General features: G+C 44.4%; 1 protein-coding gene across 3 annotated transcripts in view; it reads left to right on the plus strand.

Annotated features, from left to right (window-relative positions):
- Positions 1-219: 219 nt before the first annotated feature.
- MORC2 (MORC family CW-type zinc finger 2) overlaps positions 220-25,297 on the plus strand; it is a 176,097-nt gene continuing 151,019 nt past the window's right edge. Inside the window, exons 1-2 of one of the 3 annotated variants that reach the window (XM_073671183.1) lie at positions 220-422; positions 1,984-2,247. In XM_073671183.1, coding sequence (XP_073527284.1) covers positions 2,180-2,247 — 68 coding nt within the window. In that variant the 5' untranslated portion in view covers positions 220-422; positions 1,984-2,179. The other 2 variants (XM_073671182.1, XM_073671181.1) reach the window with 2 other exon arrangements.

Consider the following 25,297-nt stretch of genomic DNA (forward strand, 5'->3'; position numbering starts at 1 on the left):
ACGTAACAAGAGAAGACAAAAGCCGATAGTGAAATCACCTCATTGAACCCGCACCCATAACATATACACAGCGGCCAGCTGCACGGGCGGCTCCAGGACACGCAGCGCTCGCGCCGGCCCCAGCCTCGTTCTGGCCGTTACATCGCACTGAGGAGACGCGAGCCAGGAGCGCGCCTCCTACCCGTCCTCCAGAGCGCGCACTAAGCTAGCCCTCCTCCATTCTTCAGTGTCACGTGTCCCACTGGGCGTAGTCTAGTCCCGGTGACGCGGCTCTTGGCGCACTCCTCGTCTTTTCTTCACGTTTCGTTAAGACACGTTGTCTGGAGACGTCGAAGTGTTTCTTGAGGATTCCCGGATGTCCAGCACGCAAGAACAGCGCTTCATTCGCCTAAGAGCCCGGTGATAAGCGAGGACAGCTGTAGGTGTGTGTCGCTATGTTCTGTCAGCCCAGTGCAACGCCTGCCGTCCCCTAACGGATGCGCGCTCACGAGCATTGGGCGGCAACTGCCAAGCTTTGCGCACTGCGGAAGAGGCGGGAAATCGCGCCGGAAACCGAGCGGAGAGAGAGAGCTAGTGATATATAGGGCTGGTGAGTGTGAGGAGAAGCATGCTTCGTAGAGGTTAGTTGTTCTCGGTAGGACTGCGGCAGCCTTGTGTAGTGGAAGCTGGGTGTACTTTACCCAGAGTCACGTGTTCATTTATGCTCAGCTCTCATGCTGCTGAACTGATCAGTTTGATTGAAATAGGCTTAATTTTAGGATTGGAAATGGGACATGTGCCATGCTGGTCTGGGGCTGTGAATATGATGTTCAGGGTTGTGTAGTGGCTCTCCTAACCACATCAGGTATGGAGATGCTTGGGGGAGGGGAGCCAGGTATTGTGCATGCATACTTCATTTAAAGGGGTTTTCCCACAAACAAAAGTTAACATCAATCCATGGCTGTGTCTGACCGTGTATGGAACATGGTCTGATCATACCACAGCTCCTGGGCAGGGGAGGAAGCAGAAGAGTATACAGATAATACAGCAAGGGATTGCAGAGGATTCATTTTCTGAGGTAAAACATTTCCCTGCCTGTTTTTAAACAGTATTTTACCTCAGAAAATGAATCCTCTGCGATCCCTTGCTGTAATGTCTGTATACTCTTCTGCTTCCTCCTCTGCCAGGAGCTGTGGTATGATCAGAAGAGTATACAGACATTACAGCAGGGGATTGCAGAGGATTCATTTTCTGTGGTAAAATACTGTTTAAAAACACGCAGTGAAATGTTTTACCTCAGAAAATGAATCCTCTGCGATCCCTTGCTGTAATGTCTGTATACTATTTTGCTTCCTCCCCTGCCCAGGAGCTGTGGTATGATCAGACCATGTTCCGTACACGATCAGACACAGCCATGAATTAAAATGTACTTTGTTTGTGGGAAAACCCCTTTAAGGCACGTGCGTGATAGTGATGGGCAGTTTTTGGGGAGGTGGATCATTTGGCTCATTAAAAAGAGCCATCTCTTTTGGATCCCTGTTTTATTAAGTGTTCGCACGTAGTCTGATGACGTCGAAACTCAGCCCACCTATAGCCAGCCATTCACAGACCATTTCCGGAGGCCACCGGGCTTTTATTTCTCTCGGCATCGGTACGTGTGTGTGTGTGTTTTTTTTTTTTTGTTTGTTTTTTTATTTATTTACCCCTACTGAGAGCTAATCCGAGATGACAGACGGCTCTTACTTGGGTGCTGGCTTGTATTGTTCACCCAAGGGAGCCAACTTTGTGTTCTATCGGTCGTGATCAACTCAACACTAGTTTGCGATACCTCACTATATTTTGCTGACTTTCTTGTCCATTCTGCATCTCAACATCTGAAGCGGAAAAAATTGTTTAAAACCATAGGCTTTGTACCATTTCATGAAGCTTACAAATATCACAATTGGAAAAAAGTGGATTGTTTAAAGGTATTTTTTTTTTTTTTTTTTTTTTAATTCTTTGCAGATACCAAGGAAGTGATGACACTGGAGATTACCCATTATGTAATTGGTCTAGAACACAGTGTGACGCACCAGCAATAATCATTGCCAGCTACAAAAAAAGCATTCATCGAGCCATAAAATTCAGTGTGTCATTAAAAAAAGCCAGCAATTGACAGATTGTTAAATTTTGGCAATTTTGTCGTGATTGGGCTGCAGTTATGGCCTTTACAAACTATAGTAGTTTAAACCGTGCTCAGTTGACCTTCGAATATCTTCACACTAACTCGTGAGTATTTTTCATGTCTAGAAATATTTATCTTATTGACAAATGATTTTTTTAAATTTTTTTTAATCTGCACACATCAGAAATCAATTTGGTTACCTGGTGTTTTGCTAGTTGACATCTCAATGAATTCATTCATTTGTGACTAGTACTATGGTGGTAAAGTTAGGATACATTGATCACTAATTTTTTTTTTTTTTTTTTTTTAAAGAGGTAGTCGCAAGATAGATACTTTTCACTAGAGTTGGTGTAATTGTTTCGCAAGACTCTGTCCATCGGCTGCTTCAGTAATCTACAGCCATGGGAAGGGAGTCCTGACAATCACCTCTTACTGCATTATATCTGCAGCTCTTTTTTATTAGCTGGCCGGGATAATGTCATTGTTGCAGTGTGATGCATATGTGACTCCGCGCCAGGCTAGATTTTTGAAAGAAGAGAGCTAGGAGGTGGTTTCAGGGCTCCCATCCCGCGGCAACCAATTACTGGCACGGCTGGCATTAAGTCTACTTATTACCTTTTATAAAGATGGATAAGTGCCCCATTACTAGGACATTAACATTTTATGAGAAAGGGAGTCCCATTTCTCTTTAGATAGAGGGGCATTAACTTTATTATTATTCAGTGCAGTGCTCATTTTCAATACTATTGGCTTTCAATAGAATGGCATCTTTTGGTAGGTAATACAGGTCAGTCTTGGGGGGGCTTTATCGTAAAACTACAATCAAATTTGGCAAATCGTTTTTTTTTTTTTATACATACTATAGAAATTATATCATTTTAAAGTTATTTGAAGTTTGCATTTCTATGATACTATAGTTACTATATTATAGTATATTGTGCCTTTTATTTCTTTGGCAAACCATTCACACGTGAGTAAATTTTTCATTAATATGGTAAAAAAAAAAAAAAAAATCAATATTCATATAAATCACTTATAATCTATGAATGTTAAAAGGGTCTCTATAACACCATTCACATTTATAGGAAATTTTATATTTATATTATTATTATTATGCAACGTTAGTAGTAAATAGCCCAGTACTAAATTCACACTGGAGATTCTGCCTAGAAAATAGCCCTATAGTGTGACAATGAAAATACAATAAACAGATACGCTTTGTTAAACTTGTGGCTTATAGAACATTACAGGTACTTCTTATATACACATTGGGTGTTTTCCATTCAATATGCGTCAAACTAAGTATAAATTTAGTTTTAGTTACGATTTATTTTTTTCCACTGTATTTTTACCCTTTAATTTAGAAGAATAGCCAACTAAACAAAACTTTCAAAACTAGGGAAGAAAATCACAATTAAAAAAATCAGCTATGCTGCTGGTAAAGAAGTCTCTTGCTGTGATATTCCTTGATGTTTTTTTATTAACCATCAAGAAAACTTGTTAGCCTTACTAACATAAATAAAGGGGAATTCTTACCATTCATCACCTTTTCCCATGACCTGAACAAGTGTCAGAGATACCGACCTATGACAGACAGTGGTCAAAAAGTTTCTCTGGGGGTCTAGATCTTTGGTTGTTGTCGGGTGTTGTAGTTGCAATGTAATATCAAGACAGATCTGCACTCTGTTTATTATGGTTACTTACAAGTGATGTCATCTATGTAGACTAAACCAGGGGCAGAGTCCTTAAGAGACCCCTTGGTCTTCATTAACCTTTACAAGCAGTCCACAGAATAGCTACTGATAGGAGACAGAATTGCTGATGTAATAGTAGGGTAGTCAGAAATTGAACCAAGAGTTGTTATTGGGACAACGTTCAGATTTTGACATAACACAGAAAAAGCAAGCCAAGTTACAAACTAAAAAAACCAAGTGTCAGTGCAGGGCTTAGATCACGAGACATGTTCAGACTAAGAGTACAGGAGTCAAGGCAGAGTGTCAAGTTAAATTGGCAAGGGGTTTATTGCTCCTTTTTAAATAGGATCTGCCTAACTTCTTGGTCTGAAAACATTTTCATGAAGCATTATTTCCAGTACGTCACCATGACAGCACCATAGGAGGAGTAATCCCATATCCGGTGTAGGGACAGGAAGCACAAGAGGTTAAAAGCCCTCCCACCTCCAACCTCCTCAGTGTTTTTCCTGTCCCTGCACAGGACAGGGAGTACAGGGGGAGCGCTGGTGCAGGAGTACTGGTGTGAAGACAGAGATACCTCAGGGGACTCCGGGGGGGGCCACGGCTCTCTCCTTCCCGCCGCCAAGCGGGTCCTGGGCCGACACTCCCTGTCGGGAGTCCCTCAGCCCTCCGGTGTGCTGGAGCCTCCGGGTGCCACTTCCCCATCGCCGGGGCTCTTGGCGTCCTGCTCCGGGCGGGTCCGGCTTCTCCTGGCTCCGGAACCGCCCGGCATCGAAACCGGAAGTTCGGGATGACTACTTCCGGTGGCGGTCGCGCAGGAAATTCAAACCGCGGTGAAGACCAGACGCCAGGGAGCAGGGAAAATGACTGGGCGACCAGGTAAGGCATAGGAAGGGGGGCTGGGGAGCACAAAGACTGGCTTACAGCTTGGGCACCCCTGACAGCAAGATGGCAGAGATGTCTCACCCTGATATCCTCCCCTCCCTGGATCGCCCCACAGTCATGTGAGTGTACCATTACCTCCTTTATATGGTTAATGGAGCTTACTCTTACCAGGCCCTCCATATTTTTTTTATAGGATCTATCTGGGCAGTTACCACCTACTTCTAAGAAATAGAAGGATACAAAAATAAAAAAAGGGCCACAGTAAAATCCAAGAGGTGCTTGGATTGTAACATCAGACTTCCAGACTCATAAAGCGTCTGTGTGCTGAGTGTAGAGCCTCCATGCTAAAGAAGGAGCATGGGGCTTTATTAAACGAGATGCGTAATATAATCAAAGAAGAAGTTCAGGCTTCTATTGTTCTCTGTAGCCCCCAGGGGATGAGATGTTTGGTGGTCTTAGAACCCAGAGATCCATGGTTTTTCTTGTTAAAAGCCCATGTGAAGGACATAATACTGGGGGAATGGGAGGATGTGGAGAAGAGACTCTCTATACCACGAGTCTTCCGCCCGACTACCTTTTGACCCAGGGGACACTATTCCTAAAATTGACCTCCTGGTGGCTAAGGTGGTCAAGAAAACCTCTATCCCCTTTGAAAACTCGTCAGGACTTAAAGATCCTATGGATAGGAAGGCAGATGGACTTTTGAAAAAAAGCCTGGGAAGCTTCAGTAGCAATTATTAAATCTAATATCGCTGCTACATCTATTGCCAGATCCATGAGTCTGGCTAGAAGAGCTAGAGAGTCGCCTACGATATGGCACCCCGAGGGAATCTCTCCTTCAATCATTGCCCCTATTAAAAATGGCAAATTTTATGGCCGATGCTTCAGCGGAATCGGTCAGATTTGCGGCCAGAAATAATGCTCTTTCCAACTCAGCCCGTAGAGCTGTTTGGTTTAAAACATGGTCTGGAAATACAGCTTCTAAAAACAAACTGTGCTCCATTCCATTTTCAGGGTTCAGAGTATTCGGACCTGTACTAGATGACATTCTAGAAAAAGCGTCCGATAAAAAGAAGGGCTTCCCTGAGGAGAAAAAGAAGGAGCCGCCCTTTCGTAAACCGTTCCCCTCCCGTAAATAAAGTTTTTCAGAAACAGTTGGCATCGGTTAACTCAAAATCCCTGAATACTAGCAACTATAGCGCAGGGTTACAGGATAGAATTTTCTCAAAATCCCCTTCAAAATTCCGCCTGACGAGAGGTTCCCCCTACCTCTCTTTCCCGTCTGCAGGCCGACATAGAGAAGCTGCTGCTTCAGCGGGTTATTGTACCAGTTCCAGAACACGAATAACAACATCAGGGCCATTACTCCTCCCTGTTCTCAATAAAGAAACCGTCAGGGGAGTTCCGTACGATTATCAACCTGAAACACCTAAACCGGTGGGTCCGCTATAAGATATTCCGCAGGAAATCCGTAAGATCAGCCATCCCTCTAATAAACATGGATGCAGTAATGTGCACCCTGGACCTTAGGGATGCATACTACCACCTGCTAATACATTCCTCAAGTCAGCAATATCTGAGGTTTGCACTACCATCAGGCAGTCAGATTCTACACTTTCTTCCCTTTGGCCTGTCATCTGCTCCCAGAATCTTTACAAAGATCATGGCAGAGGTGGTGGCCTGTATCTGTCAGAGATACAGTTATATGAAAAAGTTTGGGCACCCCTATTAATCTTAAGCTTAATGTTTTATAAAAATTGGTGTTTTTGCAACAGCTATTTCAGTTTGATATATGTAATAACTGTTGGACACAGTAATGTTTCTGCCTTGAAATGAGGTTTATTGTACTAACAGAAAATGTGCAATCTGCATTCAAACAAAATTTGACAGGTGCATAAGTATGGACACCCTTATCATCTTCTTGTTTTAAATACTCCTACCTACTTTTTACTGACTTACTAAAGCACTTTTTTTGGTTTTGTAACCTCATTGAGCTTTGAACTTCATAGCCAGGTGTATGCAATCATGAGAAAAGCTACTTAAAGTGGCCACTTGCAAGTTGTTCTCCTGTTTGAATCTCCTCTGAAGAGTGGCATCATGGGCTCCTCAAAACAACTGTCAAATGATCTGAAAACAAAGATTATTCAACATAGTTGTTCAGGGGAAGGATACAAAAAGCTGTCTCAAAGATTTAACCTGTCAGTATCCACTGTGAGGAACATAGTAAGGAAATGGAAGAACACAGGGACAGTTCTTGTTAAGGCCAGAAGTGGCAGGCCAAGAAAAACATCAGAAAGGCAGAGAAGAAGAATGGTGAGATCAGTCAAGGACAATCCTCAGACCACCTCCAGAGAGCTGCAGCATCAACTTGCTGTAGATGGTGTTACTGTGCATCGGTCAACTATACAACGCACTTTGCACAAGGAGAAGCTGTATGGGAGAGTGATGCGAAAGAAGCCGTTTCTGCAAGCACGCCACAAACAGAGTCGGCTGAGGTATGCAAAAGCACATTTGGAGAAGCCAATTTCTTTTTGGAAGAAGGTCCTGTGGACTGATGAAACCAAGATTGAGTTGTTTGGTCATACAATAAGGCGTTATGCATGGCGGCAAAAAAACACAGCATTCCAAGAAAAACACTTGCTAACCACAGTAAAATTTGGTGGAGGTTCCATCATGCTTTGGGGCTGTGTGGCCAATGCCGACACCGGGAATCTTGTTAAAGTTGAGGGACGCATGGATTCCACTCAGTATCAGCAGATTCTTGACAATAATGTTCAAGAATCAGTGATAAAGTTGAAGTTACGCAGGGGATGGATCTTTCAGCAAGACAATGATCCAAAACACCGCTCCAAATCTACTCAGGCATTCATGCAGAGGAACAATTACAATGTTCTGGAATGGCCATCCCAGTCCCCAGACCTGAATATCATTGAACATCTGTGGGATCATTTGAAGAGGGCTGTCCATGCTCGGCGACCATCAAACTTAACTGAACTGGAATTGTTTTGTAAAGAGGAATGGTCAAAAATACCTTCATCCAGGAACTCATTAAAAGCTACAAGAAGCGACTAGAGGCTGTTATTTTTGCAAAAGGAGGATCTACTAAATATTAATGTCACTTTTCTGGTGAGGTGCCCATACTTATGCACCTGTCAAATTTTGTTTGAATGCAGATTGCACATTTTTTGTTAGTACAATAAACCTCATTTCAAGGCAGAAACATTACTGTGTCCAACAGTTATTACATATATCAAACTGAAATAGCTGTTGCAAAAACACCAATTTTTATAAAACATTAAGCTTAAGATTAATAGGGGTGCCCAAACTTTTTCATATAGCTGTATTACCATCATTCCCTACTTGAACGATTCCCTGATGGTAGCAGGATCTCCTCTAGATATGACGCAACATCTGGAACTTGTCCTACGGACATTAACCAGCCTGGGTTTGAAATGTGAACAAAGAAAAATACAGTTTTGTCCCAAGTACATCACACCTCTTCCTGGGAGTCCATCTCTACTCCCGAATACGAGTATCTTGTCTCCCAGAAGACGAGATGCTCTCAATTCCACAAAGGATTCGTACTTTTGCAAGAGAGAAGAAACCTTCAATCCGGAAGGCAATGAGTATTTTGGGAATCATGACGTCATGCATCTCCTGCGTCAGATGGAGCCAGTTCCATTCCAGGCCTCTACAGAAATGCATCCTGGAAGTGACAGACGGACAACAGAATTGCCTAGACAGGAAGATATCTTTGTCCAGAAACGCCCAGGACTCTCTCTACACTGGTGGCTCGACCAGAAGAATCTACGGAAGGGAGTGCAGTGAATTCTGGAACCTTGTCTTTTAGTGACCACGGACACAAGTCTCTCAGGATGGGGAACTCGAGTGGGAGATTCTTTTCTTCAAGGAACATGGTCCACGGAGATTCAGACCCGATCATCGAATTTTCGGGAACTACAGGCAATCTGTGAAGCCCTACAGAGAAGCCGGACGGTCTTAAAAGACAAACATGTAAAAATTTTGTCGGACAACATCACGGCAGTATCTTTCATCAGACATCAGGGCGGACCAGGACATCCACTTCTCCAGTCCCTGGCCAACGGGATATTCCTAGGTATAGAGAAGATAGTGAGCTCCATTTCAGCAGTTCACCTTCGAAGGCTTCAGAATGGGAACTGAAGGAAGAGGTGTTCCAGCAATTAACCCGCAGATGCGGTCAGCCGCACCTAGACCTTTTTGCATCCAGAACAAATGCAAAGACGACATCTTTCTTCTCTCTCGACCCAGGAGATCATTTTCTGGCAGTGAACGCACTCTCACAATATTGGGGAGAGGGCCTAACATATGCCTTCCCACCTGCTCTTCTAATTCTGAGAATGCTGCGAAAAATTCAGGAAGATCGGGCGACTGTCCCGTTCTATCCAAGGAGAAGTTGGTTCTCCCTTCTACCTCATCTAGCGTTGGAAGACCCAATCATTTTTTCCTTTTCAGGAAGATCTTCTGATGCAAGGTCCACTGTTTCATCAGAATCTTCAATAGCTCCAGTTCTCAGCTTGGCTTCTGAAGGGGAGATCCTGAAGAACAAGGGCTTATCCGCCAGAGTGATTCAGACTATGCATGCTAGTAGAAAACCTGTAACCCAGGCCATATATAAAAAAGTCTGGAGGACCTTTTGTCATTTCCACAGGACGGTAGACACCTCTCAGCCAGACATCCATTCAATCCTTTATTTCTTGCAGGCAGGATTGACGCAGGTCTTAGACCAAGTACCTTGAAGGTGCAGATTGCGGCACTAAGTGCCGCAATCTGTCCTCGCATCCCTGGATAATCAGGTTTGTCAAAACAATCCGGAGACTTAGGCCTACACAGAATTTCTTCCCCTCGGTGGGATCTGAATCTTGTCCTGAGAGTCCTTTGCAAACCTGCCTTCGGCTCAGTTAATAATTTGAATAAAGAACTTGACTCTAGAAAACAGTCTTCTTGGTGGCAACCACCACAGCTAAACGGTTGGATGAAATCCAGGCTCTATCTGTCGTCAAGCCTTGTATGCAGATTCGGGATGATTGCATCATTCTGAAACTGGATCCAAGTTTCTCTCCGAAGGTGGGGTCATTGATGACCTTAAACCAAGAAATGGTCTTTCTATCATTTTGCGAAAACCCTAGGAATCAGAGGGCGGAAGATTTCCACCATCTCTATGTCCGCAAGGCAGTGTTGGCCTATTTGGAGGCCACTCGGAACTGGAGATTAGACTCTAACCTTTTTATACAGTTTAGGGGAAAAAATAGAGGCAGGAAGGCTTCAAGACCATCCTTAGCTAGATGGGTCACATCCATGATTAATCTAGCATATCTTTCAGAAGGACAGCCTCTCCCTGAAATTATCAAAGCCCATTCCACCAGAGCAATTTCCCCCTCATGGGCAACTAGAGCAGGGGCTACCATTGAACAAATATGTACTGCAGCCACATGGTCAGGACATGCTACTTTCTGAAAACACTACAAGCTAGATGTTCTCTCACAGCAGAGATCTGCGTTTGGTAGGAAGGTACTTCAGGCAGTTATCCCACCCTAAGCTAGGAGTTCTTGGGTATACTCCTACGGTGCTGTCATGGGAACCTACTGGAAAACCGGAATTAGTCTTACCGGTAATGTTTCCAGGAGTCCACTTGACAGCACCCTTATTTCCCTCCCTATATTGCTACTGTATGTGACTAACAGATGTCTAAGCAGTCTAAAATAAAATTTTGTTGTACCCAGCCAATGTGGTTCTTGGAAAATCACTGAGGGGGTTGGGGGTGGGAGGGCTTTTAACCTCTTGTGCTTCCTGTCCCTACACAGGATATGGGATAACTCCTCCTACGGTGCTGTCATGTGGACTCCTGGAAACATCAATACCGGTAAGACTAATTCCGGTTTTTCCCTTCACCCATGACAGCACACCTGAGAGAGGGATCCTCCCAAAAAGGACCGGAAACCTACTAAAATATAAGGGTTGTAACTCTCCCCCCACATCAGTTGGTGTCCTGTTCTTGATGGGAACCTACTGCTGCGAGCAGTGAAGAAAGAAGAGGCCTCTTACCAAGGCCTGTCCCGGCGTTTTGAAGAAGCAGGTTACTTGCCTGTAGCGCTGGTTTTTTGGTCCCTGGAAGCGTCGTCTGCTGGTCCACGGTGAGCTCGGAGGCACTTGCAGGTGTGGACAAAATGCCTTGCATGTTTCCAGCTGCTGCGCCGCCCTAATCCTTGAGCGCATACTGGCAGCAGGGGCGTGCAGGAAGGGACAGTGCGTTACTTGGACTTGGCACAATGGGATTGGGCATGTCCTAGTGACATCAGATATGGCGGGTCGGAAAGATGACTGTGCCCTACGCTGGAAACGCTGGCCGAGACACGCTGGGGAAAATGGCACACTCGGGTGATAGGCTCCCACAGGGGGCAAGCTGACACTGGGGAATCCGGAGGAGGCGGCTCAGGAAGGAGGCACTGTGGGTCCCATATAAATTGGGAACAGTCTACAGGTAGACAAATCATGCTCCAGCTCTCATTCCTGGAGGATCAGCTACAGCAGCAACAACAACCGGATCATCTGCAGCGTGGGCATAGCAAAGGGGGCAGCCATTCGAGTGGCAGGAGCGGCTGATGTCTGTCAGAGGAGCTGTCTCAGGACTCCTCAGCGTCCAAGGAGGATAAACATGAATCTCAGAACAGCCTCCAAATCCGGTACCCTTAATATGACAGCGGGTGAATGTCACCATTGTAATAGACTCCCTTGTTTTTTTTTTTTGTTTGTCACTAGGGAAAGTCTAAAAAAGCTAGCGCACATTCCCTGTTCCTCTTGGCGCTATGTAAAATCCCGCTTACAAGGGACTAGGAGACAGCCTCTGTTCAATCTGTATTCAGAAGACCATTAGTGAGGAGAATCCTGACTTTGCCTCAAACCTCAGGTCTGCCATCAGGGCAGAGGTGGAAGGCTCCCTGAAATCCTTATTGAAAAAAGGAAATCTAGGGAAGTGTCTTCTGAATCTGACGTTTTCCTATTATCAGAAGGGGAATATCAGAGTGAATCTTCCTCCTCATCTTCCGCGGGCAGTGGCACAGGGGGCAGACCATGTTTGGTCCACAATGGGCTTAAAAGAGAAGATGACTAAAGCCCTAGAAGATGTGATGCTAAGGGGGTTAGAGCAAAGGAAGAAATGTACCTTTCCCATTAATAGTAAGAACCAGACCCTTAATAACGGAATGAAAGAAAACTGAGAAATCTGGCGCCTTACCTTCATCTTCTAAAAGGAGATATCCTTTTGAAGAGGATTCAGAGGTATGGGACAAAGTTCCTAGGATTGACTGGGTGGTATCAGGCCTTAAAAAGGGCGGATCTACCCTTTGAAATTCTGGGGTACTAAGACACCCTGGATAAGAAAGCAGATCAATATCTGAGACACACATGCAAAGCCACAGTAGGGGGGTTAAGACCTGCAATTGCTGTAACTGTACCACCCGTTCCCTAATTATTTGTCTACAGCAGGTGGAAGAGCAGCTAAAATGTAGAACCCCCAAGAGATGAGATTCTGAATTACCTGCCATTATTACAAGGAGCTGCAGCATTTTTAAAATGGGCTTTTCCGGGTTTTTCACCGCAAATTCAAGAAAGAGTTCCTTCTGGAGGAAAAGATTTAATAGAGGACTCCCTCTGGGAGAGAGAAGAAAGTGGGAATCCAGGAGTAAGAAAGAGCTCTGATTTGTGTTCGTATGTCCCTCTTCAGGATCCAAGAAATCTTCTCAATGATGCTAAACTACAAGTAGGGGGTAGGCTTTCCCGCTTCATCCAGGCCTGCGCAAACATCTCTTCCAGCAGCTGGATTCTGGACATAATAAAATAGGTCTAAAGATAGATATTTATTTTTTTTCTTTCAGTTGCCTTGTCAGACCTTCATAGTGACACCCCCTTCATCTCCTCCCAAGAAGTCATCAGAGGAACAAGTTAGCCTTAGAGATGGAGGTCTTGGGCTTGATAAAGAAATAGGTCTTGTGTGATGTCCCAGAAGAAGGCAGGGTATTTTGTCATTGCAATGACTAAAGGACCCTGTGGTCTGAAATGCGTCTGCCTGTATAATATCTATATATAATATAATATGTTTTACAAAGAAAAAACTGTTTGTTCAGAACCATCATCAACTTGAAGAACCTGTACCGATTGGATAAAGTACCAAACCTCCAAAATGGAATCGATAAGCGCGGCCATAATATTACTGTTTTCACAATTGCTTCACTGCAGTGATGGACTTAAAGGATACGTACGATCACATCCCGATTTCATCTGGACCATCAAAAGTTCTTGAGTCGCCTTGTACATGCAGGGAGAGTTAAGACATTATCCGTTCGGTTTGTCTGTGGCTTCCAAGAATTTTCACCAACGTAATAGCGGAAATGACTGCTTACCTTTGAGTCCGGAACACCATTATTATTCCTTACCTAGACTGCTTCCTGATAGTGGGGAAATCTGTGAGGCACTGTGCTACACAACTGGAAGATGTAAGAGTCATCTTAGAAGATCTTGGCTGGATTATAAATATCCACAAGTCAAAATTAAATCCAGTAAGAATAATCATTCCTGGGTCATTCTAACTTCCGAGCTTCAAACTTTTACCCGAGTAGAAAAAGAACAAGATAGTAGCCCTTACTTCAGCAGCAATAGAAGTTTTGAAAATGACCTTGAAGGCAATATCCTTATTGGGAACTCCTAACATCCTGCATCCCAGCGGTGATGTAGGCCCAGCTATACACGAGACTGCTTCAATGGGAAATATTGCTAGAAAGACATCTAGAAGGGAAGGTAGGACTTTCTTGGGAAACCAGAAATTCCCTCATGTGACGGACAGACAGGACAAACCTAGCATCAAGGTTCAATGGATGAAGCCAGTGAGCGACATTATCAAAACAGATGCGAGCAAATCTGGTTGGGGGGCACATCTGAAATCATACAATTCAGGGGGTTAATCTTCAAACCTGAAGGAGTTATGGGCAGTAGAAAAAGCTCTAAAAAGCTTCCTTTCTTTCCTCCTTGGTCGACACGTCCGTGTCGTGTCAGACAACCGAGCTACGGTGGCGTATATCAACCGCCAAGGGGAAAACTAGGTCCCACTCCCTAATGGAAGCTGCAAACAAGCTTTTTCATCAAGAAAAGAACAACATTCTTTCCCTAACAGCGCTGCACTTAAAGGGGACGGAGAACACAAAGGCAGACTTCCTAAGCCGCAACACACTGAAATAAGGGGAATGGACCCTAAACTCACAGGTGTTTCAGCAGTTAGTCCACTTGTGTGGGTTACCAGAAGTATACTTGCATGCCAACAAGCAGAACTGGAGAGTGGAGAAATTCTGTTCATTAAATCCAATGGAAAACCCTTATGTGGTAGATGCCCTTCAGATCCCCTGGAACTTCGGAATTGCATATGCCTTTCCTTTGATAGTTATGATCTCGGCAGACTAGAGGAAGATCACGAAGGATCAGCTAACGGTGATCGTGATTACTCAATTTTGGCCAAAAAGACCCATGGTTTTCCCTATCGAGAATGTCAGTCAGATTCACGGATCCTGCCGGAGATCCCGGACCTTCTCGCTCAGAGGAAGGTGTCTTGATATTTGAAGACAACCTGTTGATCAAAGGACACAGATGTGCTCTGTGGTCTATTGCAGAGAGTGGGTGGCATCTTAGAATGGAATATAACTGGGCTAATTTTCAATATCTTGAATGGTCTGACGAAATATGGTGCAAGTTTGTAAGATGAAACCAAAAATTCGCTCCCTTGAAGCAGTTTTGTTAAACTCTTATTGGCCTGGGGCATGGCCATGCTCAAGTACTGAGAGGATGTGTTCTTTCAGAGCTCCTGGAATCCTGAGCGTTTATTCTGGGGAAAAAAAAACACCTCCTCCTGCTTCGTTGCTCTCCCCTGCATTCTTTCCGGGGGGAGAATTGGCCCGCCACGCACTGTCTGAGGAAAGCGCAACTATCTTGGGTGCTCCGAAGCTGAGCAGAAAGAGACAGGAAAAAAAGGCGTGGAGTGGGCTAGTGGAAAACATACCGGCGGTACTGCACACCCTACTTCGTGGATCATCTCAAAATTCGTGGTCCTACCACTGTGCCGATTCTGTTTCTCCGCCAGAGTCCCGTACAATGGTGAGTGCTCCCCTGGGTTTTAAAGCTGCTGTTACCCAGCTTCTATCACCGGCATCTCTGCAATCACATGGCTGCTGCAGAGGTGCAGGAGATCTCCGGTAACATATATGCCCTGATCCAGTGTGGTGGGGATATAATGACCCGTGCAAACACATGGAGAAAGAAGATGGAGGGACACAGGCAGGAGTCCCAAGATGGTACCTGTGGGAGGAGAGAAAAGTATGTCAATGGAGACATTGCTGCTAGATTAGAGTAATATGCTCATAGATCACATAATGAAGCTCCTTGTGGTAGAGGTTAGTGGTGAGTTCACAAGGGTCCCAGAATACGTTCCCTACAGGGTCTCGCTATTCTTTCTTTGCTCAGGAGGAAGATTTAGCTCCTGAAATGGACTCTGATCTATAAGAGCCTCCTGTGATGAGAGGGTCTCCCAAGAGAAAGGAGTATGCCCCTAAAAAAATACACTTCGGGGAAGCTCCATCCTTGTTTGATGTTTTTGATGCCCTTAATGTATGCAGCTCCACACATGCTGTACTGATGGGTCAGGTAGGCCATATTTTTCAATCAACAATCTTCATAATTCGGCATGATGTCCAAAAAGTTTCTGAATGCACCACTGCTAAGGGGAGAGTTAGTGAGTTGGAGGATGCCATTCCCACTATTTGTCGTCGTATTCAGAGTCCTACACAGGCTGTGGCGTCACTGCTGGCTAAGGTGGATGGTTTAGAAAATCGCCAAATACCGCATAACATTAGGCTGGTTGGAGTACTGGAGAAGGGGGAGACCCGGACAACTTCTTTGAGAGAAATGGCTCCTAAAAAGCTTTGGCAAAGAATCTCACTCCTTTTTGTTTGCAGTAGAAAAGGCGCATAGAGTTCAGATGGGGCCGGTGGGCAGAACTCCTCGGCCTATCTTGATTAAAATCCTTCACTACAAGAACTGAGACATCATACTAAGAAAATCTTGAGAGAAACAAGACATTAGCCTTGGTGGTCAAAAGGTGTCCTTTTTTCCGTATTTCTTGGAAGATGTCGACCGTAAAAGGGCTATGTTCATGGACATTAAACTCCTATTGGCCATAGCAGCAAGTAGCTTCCAAATCTTGTGTACCTCTTTTACTCCTGTCTTGAAAATTGCATGCCGTCTCAAATGGCCATTTACCAAACAGGATTGTTATGGGCAAAATATGCCCAAGGAAATCAAAGACCAATTATCCTGATGGTCATTATTCTTTGAGTACTTTTGTTAGATTGCTCTGTTTGACCCCTTAACTCTGAAGATGTTATCTTTTAAAGAAAAGTGTGATCATTTTTTCCAAGTGAAGTGGAACATTGAACTAATACATCAAGATCTCTATCCAAGGTATGTTTGGAATAGACTGTGGCTGAAAGTAAACTAAAGATGCATATGTGGGTGGCTTGGAATGGGCACACATGGTGACAGGAAATGGATTTCTTGTCTTTTTCCAGCTTGACCAACAATAGAAGTGCGAGACAAATGAGCTTGGGACTATGTTTTGGTCTGGAGAATCATGGATACCAAGAATTGTCCTTTGTTATTTCACAGTAGTGACTAGACATGAGCGAACATGTTTTGAGAAAACGTTCGCCAATTTCAAATTCGACATGAACGTTGCACATTCGGATTCGTGATCAGACACTCAAGCGGTTTTACTTAAAATTCTGCAAAAATCTGTAAGTGCAGGAAATGATCACGTTTCCACTACAGTATTTTCAGCACTTTGGTTAGGATAATGGTGCTGTACGATGAGCTGGGGATTCATGTTTGATGAGAGAAGAGGGTGGGGAGAGGTCAGAGGAGCGGCCTGCTGTTAAAATTTAAAAAAAAAAAAAAAAAAAAATTCTTAATGTGTGCAGATTCAAGTAAACCAATCAGGGTGCAGGAACCATCCACAATGTCCAGACATAAGGGCTTGTGCCATTGGCTGCTGAAATCACACGTCTCTCTCCATATAAAGAATGGACATGTTGTTTTAGTGCCATTTTGTCAGTATAATAGCGCAGAGAGGCTGGTCCTGGATACTGAGCGATTTTAAATAGTTAGCTAGGCGGTTGCCTCTAAGTCAGATAGTTTAGATAGGATCCTGTGTGGCTGTGAAATCGACCTTCCAGCAGATCAATCCTTTTTTGCTATTAGTGAGGTCCAGACAGACAGCAAGGCACATTTCAGCATAGACTGAGAAGAACTATCTGGGAATTAATGATAACTTACACGTATTGACTTGAACAATAACAACAAAATTATTTATGGAGTTTAATTTTTTTAAATTCTGAGGAAGCAGGGTTGAAAAGCAATGTCTGACTTTCATTTGTTCATTTTCATATATTTTTAATTTTATTACTTTTGTCAGATTCAAGTTATTTCTGTGAACATTGTGGGTTTTTCTTTCATTAAATGAGGGGTATGAACAATTTTGACCACGTGTGTATAAAAGACAGTGCTTATAAAAATTAGATGCAACACAAGGGAATGTACCAGGGCTGTGGAGTCGGTGTCCATTTTGTTGGAGGTGGAGTCGGAGTTGGTACAAAATGGACTGACTTTAACTCCTAAAATATATAATAAATTTGGTTACGGTAGTTCAATGCAGTTTGTGGGGAATCTTTTTTTTCATAAGAATTTGGGAAAGTTATGAAATATCCTATTCCTGATCTAAGGGTCTAGACTTTTAGCTGAGATGAATCTGTGCTACAGTAAATTTATCACTTAAACATGAGCCATGTATGAGGGAGTCGAAGTCGGAGTTTGAGCCGGTGTCATGGAAATTGAGGAGTCGGAGGTTTGGCTTACCGACTCCACAGCCCTGGAATGTACAAAGGATTATGTATAAAAGGCCGTGGTCATGAAGATAATAAGACACAGCACGAGCATGTACAGAAGAGGATTACCAACCATAAGCCATGCTGGAGATGTGTCTGCACCGCCACCCACTCCAACGCGCGTGTCACATGGGCTTCTTCAGAGAGTGATCCCATTTCAGCATAGAACTGTTGTGCACTGCTAATATTGTGCTCCATGGATGAGTACACCTTTGAAACTCTTAATATTTTTCTGTTCCTACCGTGCTACATTAAGTAAGCCACATCTGACCTTGTAATTCTTCTGCGCTGAAATTTAGCTGTATCCAGGGTTTCACAGTTAAAACTAATTTCTTCTGTTACTAACGTGATACAGCAGGCCACATCTTGCCTTGTAATTTTTAGGTGCATATGTTCTACTGTATACAGGCCTCATCCACAGTAAAAAAAAAAAAAAAAAAAAAAAATATATATATTTTTTTTGTTTAATAACATGCTCCAACCACACTATCTGAGCAACATAAGGGGGGAAAAAGTGAGGTTGTGGTGGAAGGGGAAATAGGCTTGGTGTTAAATGTGTACGTGGGGTAGGTGGTAATGTTAGTGAAGCTGTAGTGAACCAACACTGTCACGTCCTATCCAAAGACAACCGATAACTTCTGTTACTGGACAGGCTGCTCCACTTTCTTTGGCAGCTGCACATCAGTACGCCTTGTACATGACGGCCAGAAAGAGCATGTGCTCCAGTGTATGGCAAGCGCTGCATCAAGTGGCCTCTTCCGCCACCTCAACATCACACAGTACAGTCCTCAGAGGTGGCACCCCAATTAACCTTGTTTACCTCTGCCTCACAACTCTCCAACCACCCAACTGACTGTAGAGAACCACAGATGGTCGAGTCTGCAGAGCTGCTCACACATCCTATGCCATGGGAATCAGAGGTCTACTCCAAAGATTTACAGACTCAAGAGGAGGAAAGCATCTGTACCGATGCCCAAAAGTTTTCATGTTGGATCCGGGGCAGGACGAAGTAGAGTCCGAGCAGAATCATGACCCTCGTCAACAGACGTTAACCCCAATTGGGGGAGTTGATCCTCATGAGACTCCGATACCTCAGGCGCACGCAGAATGTACTGTGCTGTCAGGGCAGGAAGAGGAGTAGGGTGACTTTCAGAGCGATAAATGGAAGAACAGAGGATGATGAGGCTGTAGATCCCACTTGGTGTGAACCCAGAGGCACGCAGCTGAGAAGCTCATCTGAGAAGGTGGAGGAGGAAGACGAGGAGGTTACGTTGCGGCTTCCCGCACACACTGAGTGATACAACCACGACGAGCACTGCATCCTCAGCCACAACTGTGACCAGCGGTTGTGGGTCTGTAGCTCGTTGCTTAGCCTGGACCTTTTTTGAGACTGTAAAAGATGAGTTAACTCGCATTATGTGCGAACTTTGCAAAAAAAGACTGAGGGGGTAAAATTGCAATAATTTGACTACTACATGCATGAACTGTCACATGCGCGATCAACATGCGTTGGTCTGGCAATCTCGCTGCGATTAAAATGCGGGCCTCACGAAAAATCGCCCGCCCCATCAACCGCATCTGCTGTTTCTTCCTCCTGTGTCACCATGCAAAGTGTTCTCATGCATGTAACATCCCTGGCGGCGTGCTGGCATGGCTTACCACCTCCCACCATGCAAGACCGCCATCTTAGCTATCAGTCCAGGCTGCACACTTTGCTCCAGTACCTGCTGTCTCTTGTCTGATTGCTTAGGGCGGCGGCGCGGTTACTGCCTGATTCTTATAGTTACTGTGTGCGCACTCCTAATGCATCCCCAGCCTATTGTTGTGAGTCACTGGATACTTAAACCCCCTCCACCCAGTAGGAGGTGCCTGAGCAACACTTTCTTTCAGTGTGTTCTGTGCAACTGAGTTGCCAGGTCCTGTCCTGTATCTTTTCTGTTTCCGCCACCCTGGGGGCTGTATACCCAGGCCCGTTATCTGTATCTGTGACTTCTAGTCTGTTTCCGCCACCCTGGGGGCTGAGTTCCCAGGCTCGTTCCTGTATCTTATTCCGGGTTAATTTCCTGTCTGAACTGTGCCCTAGCCCGTTACCTGTTTGTATCTATATCCGTACCTTCCCTTTTCCTGCAGTGTCTGAACCTGCACCTAACTCCAACTCGTTGTCTCTGTACTTCTTCTGTTTGTGAGTTTAGTGTTCACTCGCTGCTTCATTGTAAGTACCTTGTGTGTATCTGGTTCTGCTTGTCCCGTTTCCCTGCCTCCATATCTACCTCATGTGTTCTAACTATCGTCCTGTATTTTCCAGTCTGTTCCATGTAAACAGAGCCCTGTCCTGTCTGCCTGCACCTTCTGCTCTGCTTGTCCACCGCACCTGCGGTTTCGCTCTGCTCCGCTTGTCCACCGCACCTGCGGTTTCGCTCTGCTCCGCTTGTCCACCGCACCTGCGGCTCTGCTAGTCCACCGCACCCGTGGCTCTGTTCCTGTATCCCAGTCTGTACTGGTCCCTATCCAGCCTGCTTTCATACCTGCCAGTATCCGCCTGTCTGCATACCAGCCGTGCCTGCCAGTTCCTGAATTCCCTGGTGTGGGTCAACAGCTGTGACCGGGGTCTGACCTGGAGTAGCAACTGGTCCCTCTGCTCGGTTCCTCCCTGGTTCACGTAGTCTACTGAGCCGCCGTGCGACCTTGGTCGGACAGAGTTGATACTTAGTCACGTCCCTCCAGGCACTTCTCGGTTCATGGTCCAGTGAGATCAATAACCATGCTCACGCCAGTCAGTCCGGGCTTGTGCGCAACAATGCATGTCTACGTCTGCAGAACTTCCACTAGTTTACCCACTCCAGTCAGGCTGACTGAGAGCCCGTTAGCTGTAATGGAAGTGGACATGCCTACTGTTTTTTGCTTCAACGAGCACACCCCATCTTTCTCAATCCACCGTAACATCTCCTCCTGCACCTCACTCATGGTCCAGCAGTTTGTCGTGTTCACCCTACTCCGTCTCTCAGCACTGCAGCCAGCCCTCGGTTTTTCAGTTGTGGTCATGTAAAAGATTTTCATCCTACACATGCCAAAGCTAAGAGATTGAACTCCACCATCTCGAAGCTGTTGGCCAGGGAAATGCTGCCTTTACACCTGGTAGATACAGATGGTTTCTGAAAGCTGACGGCCGTCGCAGTCCTCCAGTACCAGTTGCCCAGTCCCCATTACTTCTCTAAGAAAGCTGTGCCTGCGCTACACCAGCATGTCGCAGACAACATCACCAGTTCCTTGACTAAATCTATATCTGCCAGGGTGCATTTCACCACAGACACCTGGATCTTGTTGACTGGGCACTGGGTGACTCTGGTGGTTGTGGTGGCAGGCAGAGAAGTGGCTGCTCCACAAGTCTTAGAAAAGTTTGTCTCGCAAGCCTTGGGGATTCCATCTAACACTAAGGTTCGCTCATCTCTAGTAGTGACAGTCTTGTCAAGGAGACAATTTAACTCAATGACGTGGAATACTCAGGAACTTGTCAAAGCAGTTAAAAAAAGAATGCTTGCCTTTACAATATATTCCTGCCTGACTATAGGTGAGAACAAAGTTTAAATCTGAAGAAGAGAGCAAAACATCCTAGTTAAGTGGTAGGCAGACTGGAAAGACTCCAGATTCTGATAGTTGCAGGAAATGGGACACCAATTGACTTATTCTTATACATACTCATGTATTCTTACAGTTGGGTCCAAAACCATTTTGGACTGTGATTCAAGTTTTGACATTTTAGCTGTTTACCAAAACATATTCAAGATATATAGTTATATAATCAAAATGTGCTTAAAGTGCAGACTTTCAGCTTTTACTTGAGAGTATTCACATCTTAATTGGAGTAGTGTTTTAGGAATTAAAGCTCGTTAATGGGTAGCTGCCTCTTTTTAAAAGGGCCAAAAGTTATTGGACATTTATCTCAAAAGCTCTTTAATGGGCTATTCCTTTGTTAATCCATCATCAGTTAAGCAAGTAAAAGGTCTGGGGCTGATTCCAGTTGTGGTGGTTGCATTTGGAAGCTGTTGCTGTGAACCAGTAGTATTCAGTCAAAGGAGCTCTCAATGGAAGAGAAACAGACCATCATTAGGCTGATAAATAAGGAATCAATCAGAGAGAAGAAATGTTAGGAGAGGCCAAATTAACAGTTGGGTACATTCTGCAAAAAAAGTGTGTTAGTGAGCTTGGAAACTCCAAAAAGTTATTCACAGAAGACAACAGTGGATGATCGCATAATCATCTCCACGGTGAAGAAAACCCCTTCAGAACATTCTAGAAATGGGTGTTTCAGTATCTAGTCTTATCAAGAGAAGACTTTGTGAGAGAAGATACAGAGGGTTCACCACAAGGTGCAAACCTTTAGGCTATGTGCCCACGATGCAGAAATGAAGCAGAAAATTTTTGCATCATTTCTGCATTTCCCTGGCAGAAAAAAACGCATGCAGATTGTGCATGCGTTTTTCCTGCCAAATACATGCGGATTTGAAGCGTTTTCACATGCGTTTCTGCATGCGGATTGACAAGCGCTTTCCAGGCGATTTTAGCATCACTTGGAAAGTGCTTGACAGCTAGGTCACACTATATAAATCCATGCAACCAGCATGGATTTATACAGTGTGACCGTAAGAATGTTTAAAAATAAAAAAATAAACCTATACTTACCCTCCGATGGCCCGGCGTGTGTAGCTGCTCTCGCTCCTGTCTGCCAGCTGATCGCGGGACACTGCACTGAAGGGCCTGCGGTCAAATGACTGTGACGTCACCGCAGGTCCTTCAGTCCTGCCCACAAGCAAAGGGAAGGAGACCGGGGGCCGTCGGAAGGTGAATATAATCTTTTTATTTTATTTGTTTTTTTTTTTTTTACAGGTACAATGGTACCCAGGTCTGGATGAGAGTCTCCTCTCCTCCAGAACTGGGTACCATCCGCACATTGAAACGCATATAATCCGTGAGTACAAATGTACTGACACGGATTATATGCGTCTCAATGGCGGCGATTACGCCGCGCTTCCGCAAAATTAATGGACATGCTGCGGATTTTTGAGCGCAGCATAAACGCTGCGGAAAAATCCGCATCATGGGCATAGAACTTGCGGAATCCCCTTGGGGACCATGGGGGCGGATTACCTAGCGTTTAACAAGCATTTATGCTGCATAAATTCCGCAGCATATATGCTTGCTTGAAAAACGCTACGTGGGCACTTAGCCTTAGGGTATGTAGGGTATGCTCGCACAGGGTGGTGTGTTTTTTTTTTTTTTTTTTTCCTCCTGCAGCAAAACCTGCTCTCTTGGCAGGAAAGAAGCAACTTTGCTTCTACCACAGAAGCATGAACACAGGTCACCAATACAAGACATGCAGGCGCATCTCCCCAAATTAGAATATCAACAAAAAGTTAATTTATTTCAATACAAAAAGTGAAACTCAGAGTTATTAACCCCTTAAGCCCCGCGGGTGGTTTGCACGTTAATGACCGGGCCAATTTTTACAATTCTGACCACTGTCACTTTATGAGGTAATTACTCTCGAACGCTTCAACGGATCCCCCTGATTCTGAGATTGTTTTTTCGTGACATATTGTACTTCATGATTGTGGAAAAATTTCTTCGATATCACTTGCGTTTATTTGTGAAAAAAACGGAAATTTGGCGAAAATTTTGAAAATTTTGCAATTTTCAAAATTTGAATTTTTAAGCCCTGAAATCAGAGCGATATGTCACACAAAAGAGTTAATAAATAACATTTCCCACATGTCTACTTTACATCAGCACAATTTTGGAACCAAAATTTTTTTTTGTTAGGGAGCTATAAGGGTTAAAAGTTGACCAGCGATTTCTCATTTTTCCAACAAAATTTACAAAACCATTTTTTTAGGGACCACATCACATTTGAAGTCACTTTGAGAGGTCTTTATGACAGAAAATACCCAAAAGTGACACCATTCTAAAAACTGCACCCCTCAAGGTGCTCAAAACCACATTCAAGAACTTTATTAACCCTTCAGGTGCTTCACAGGAATTTTTTGAATGTGGAAGAAAAAAATGAACATTTAACTTTTTTCACAAAAATGTTAATTTAGACCCAATTTTTTTTATTTTCACAGGGGTAACAAGAAAAAATGGACCCCAAAATTTGTTGTGCAATTTCCCCTGGGCACGCAGATACCCAATATTTGGGGAAAAAATACTATTTGGGCGCACGGCAGGGCTCGGAAGGGAAGGAGCGCTATTTGACTTTTTGATTGTAAAATTTGCTTGAATAATTAGCGGACGCCATGTTGTGTTTGGAGAGCCCATGTGTGCCCAAACTTTGGAGCTCCCCCACAAGTGACCCCATTTTGGAAACTAGACCCCCCAAGGCACCTTTCTAGATGCATAGTGAGCACTTGGAACCCCCAGGTGCTTCACAAATTGATTCGTAACAATGAAAAAGTGAAAAAAAAAAACACTTTTTCATTTTTATGAATCAATTTGTGAAGCACCTGAGTGTTCCAAGTGCTCACAATGCATCTAGATAGGTGCCTTGGGGGGTCTAGTTTCCAAAATGGGGTAACTTGTGGGGGAGCTCCAATGTTTGGGCACACAGCGGCTCTCCAAACGCAACATGGTGTCGCTAACAATTTGAGCCGATTTTCCGTTAAATTTGTTAGAGGACACCATGTTGCATTTAGAGAGTCCCTGTGTGCCCAAACATTGGAGCTCCCCCACAAGTGACCCCATTTTGGAAACTAGACCCCCCAAGGCACCTATCTAGATGCATAGTGAGCACTTGGAACCCCCAGGTGCTTCACAAATTGATTCGTAACAATGAAAAAGTGAAAAAAAAAACACTTTTTCATTTGTATGAATCAATTTGTGAAGCACCTGGGGGTTCCAACTGCTCACTATGCATCTAGATAGGTGCCTTGGGGGGTCTAGTTTCCAAAATGGGGTCACTTGTGGGAGAGCTCCAATGTTTGGGCACACAGGGACTCTCTAAATGCAACATGGTATCCGCTAACAAATTGAATGGAAAATCGGCTCAAATTGTTAGCGGACACCACATTGCGTTTGGAGAGCTTCTCTGTGCCCAAACTTTGGAGCTCCCCCACAAGTGACCCCATTTTGGAAACTAGACCCCCCAAGGCACCTTTCTAGATGCATAGTGAGCACTTGGAACCCCCAGGTGCTTCACAAATTGATTCGTAATAATGAAAAAGTGAAAAAAAAAACACTTTTTCATTTTTACGAATCAATTTGTGAAGCACCTAGGGGTTCCAAGTGCTCACTATGCATCTAGATAGGTGCCTTGGGGGGTCTAGTTTCCAAAATGGGGTCACTTGTGGGGGAGCTCCAATGTTTGGGCACACAGGGACTCTCTAAATGCAACATGGTATCCGCTAACAAATTGAATGGAAAATCGGCTCAAATTGTTAGCGGACGCCACATTGCGTTTGGAGAGCCCCTCTGTGCCCAAACTTTGGAGCTCCCCCACAAGTGACCCCATTTTGGAAACTAGACCCCCCAAGGCACCTTTCTAGATGCATAGTGAGCACTTGGAACCC

Source organism: Phyllobates terribilis, unplaced genomic scaffold, assembly GCF_046119375.1.
Source record: "Phyllobates terribilis strain yellow unplaced genomic scaffold, ASM4611937v1 Scaffold_1__5_contigs__length_1240528914, whole genome shotgun sequence".
Lineage (NCBI taxonomy): Eukaryota > Metazoa > Chordata > Amphibia > Anura > Dendrobatidae > Phyllobates > Phyllobates terribilis.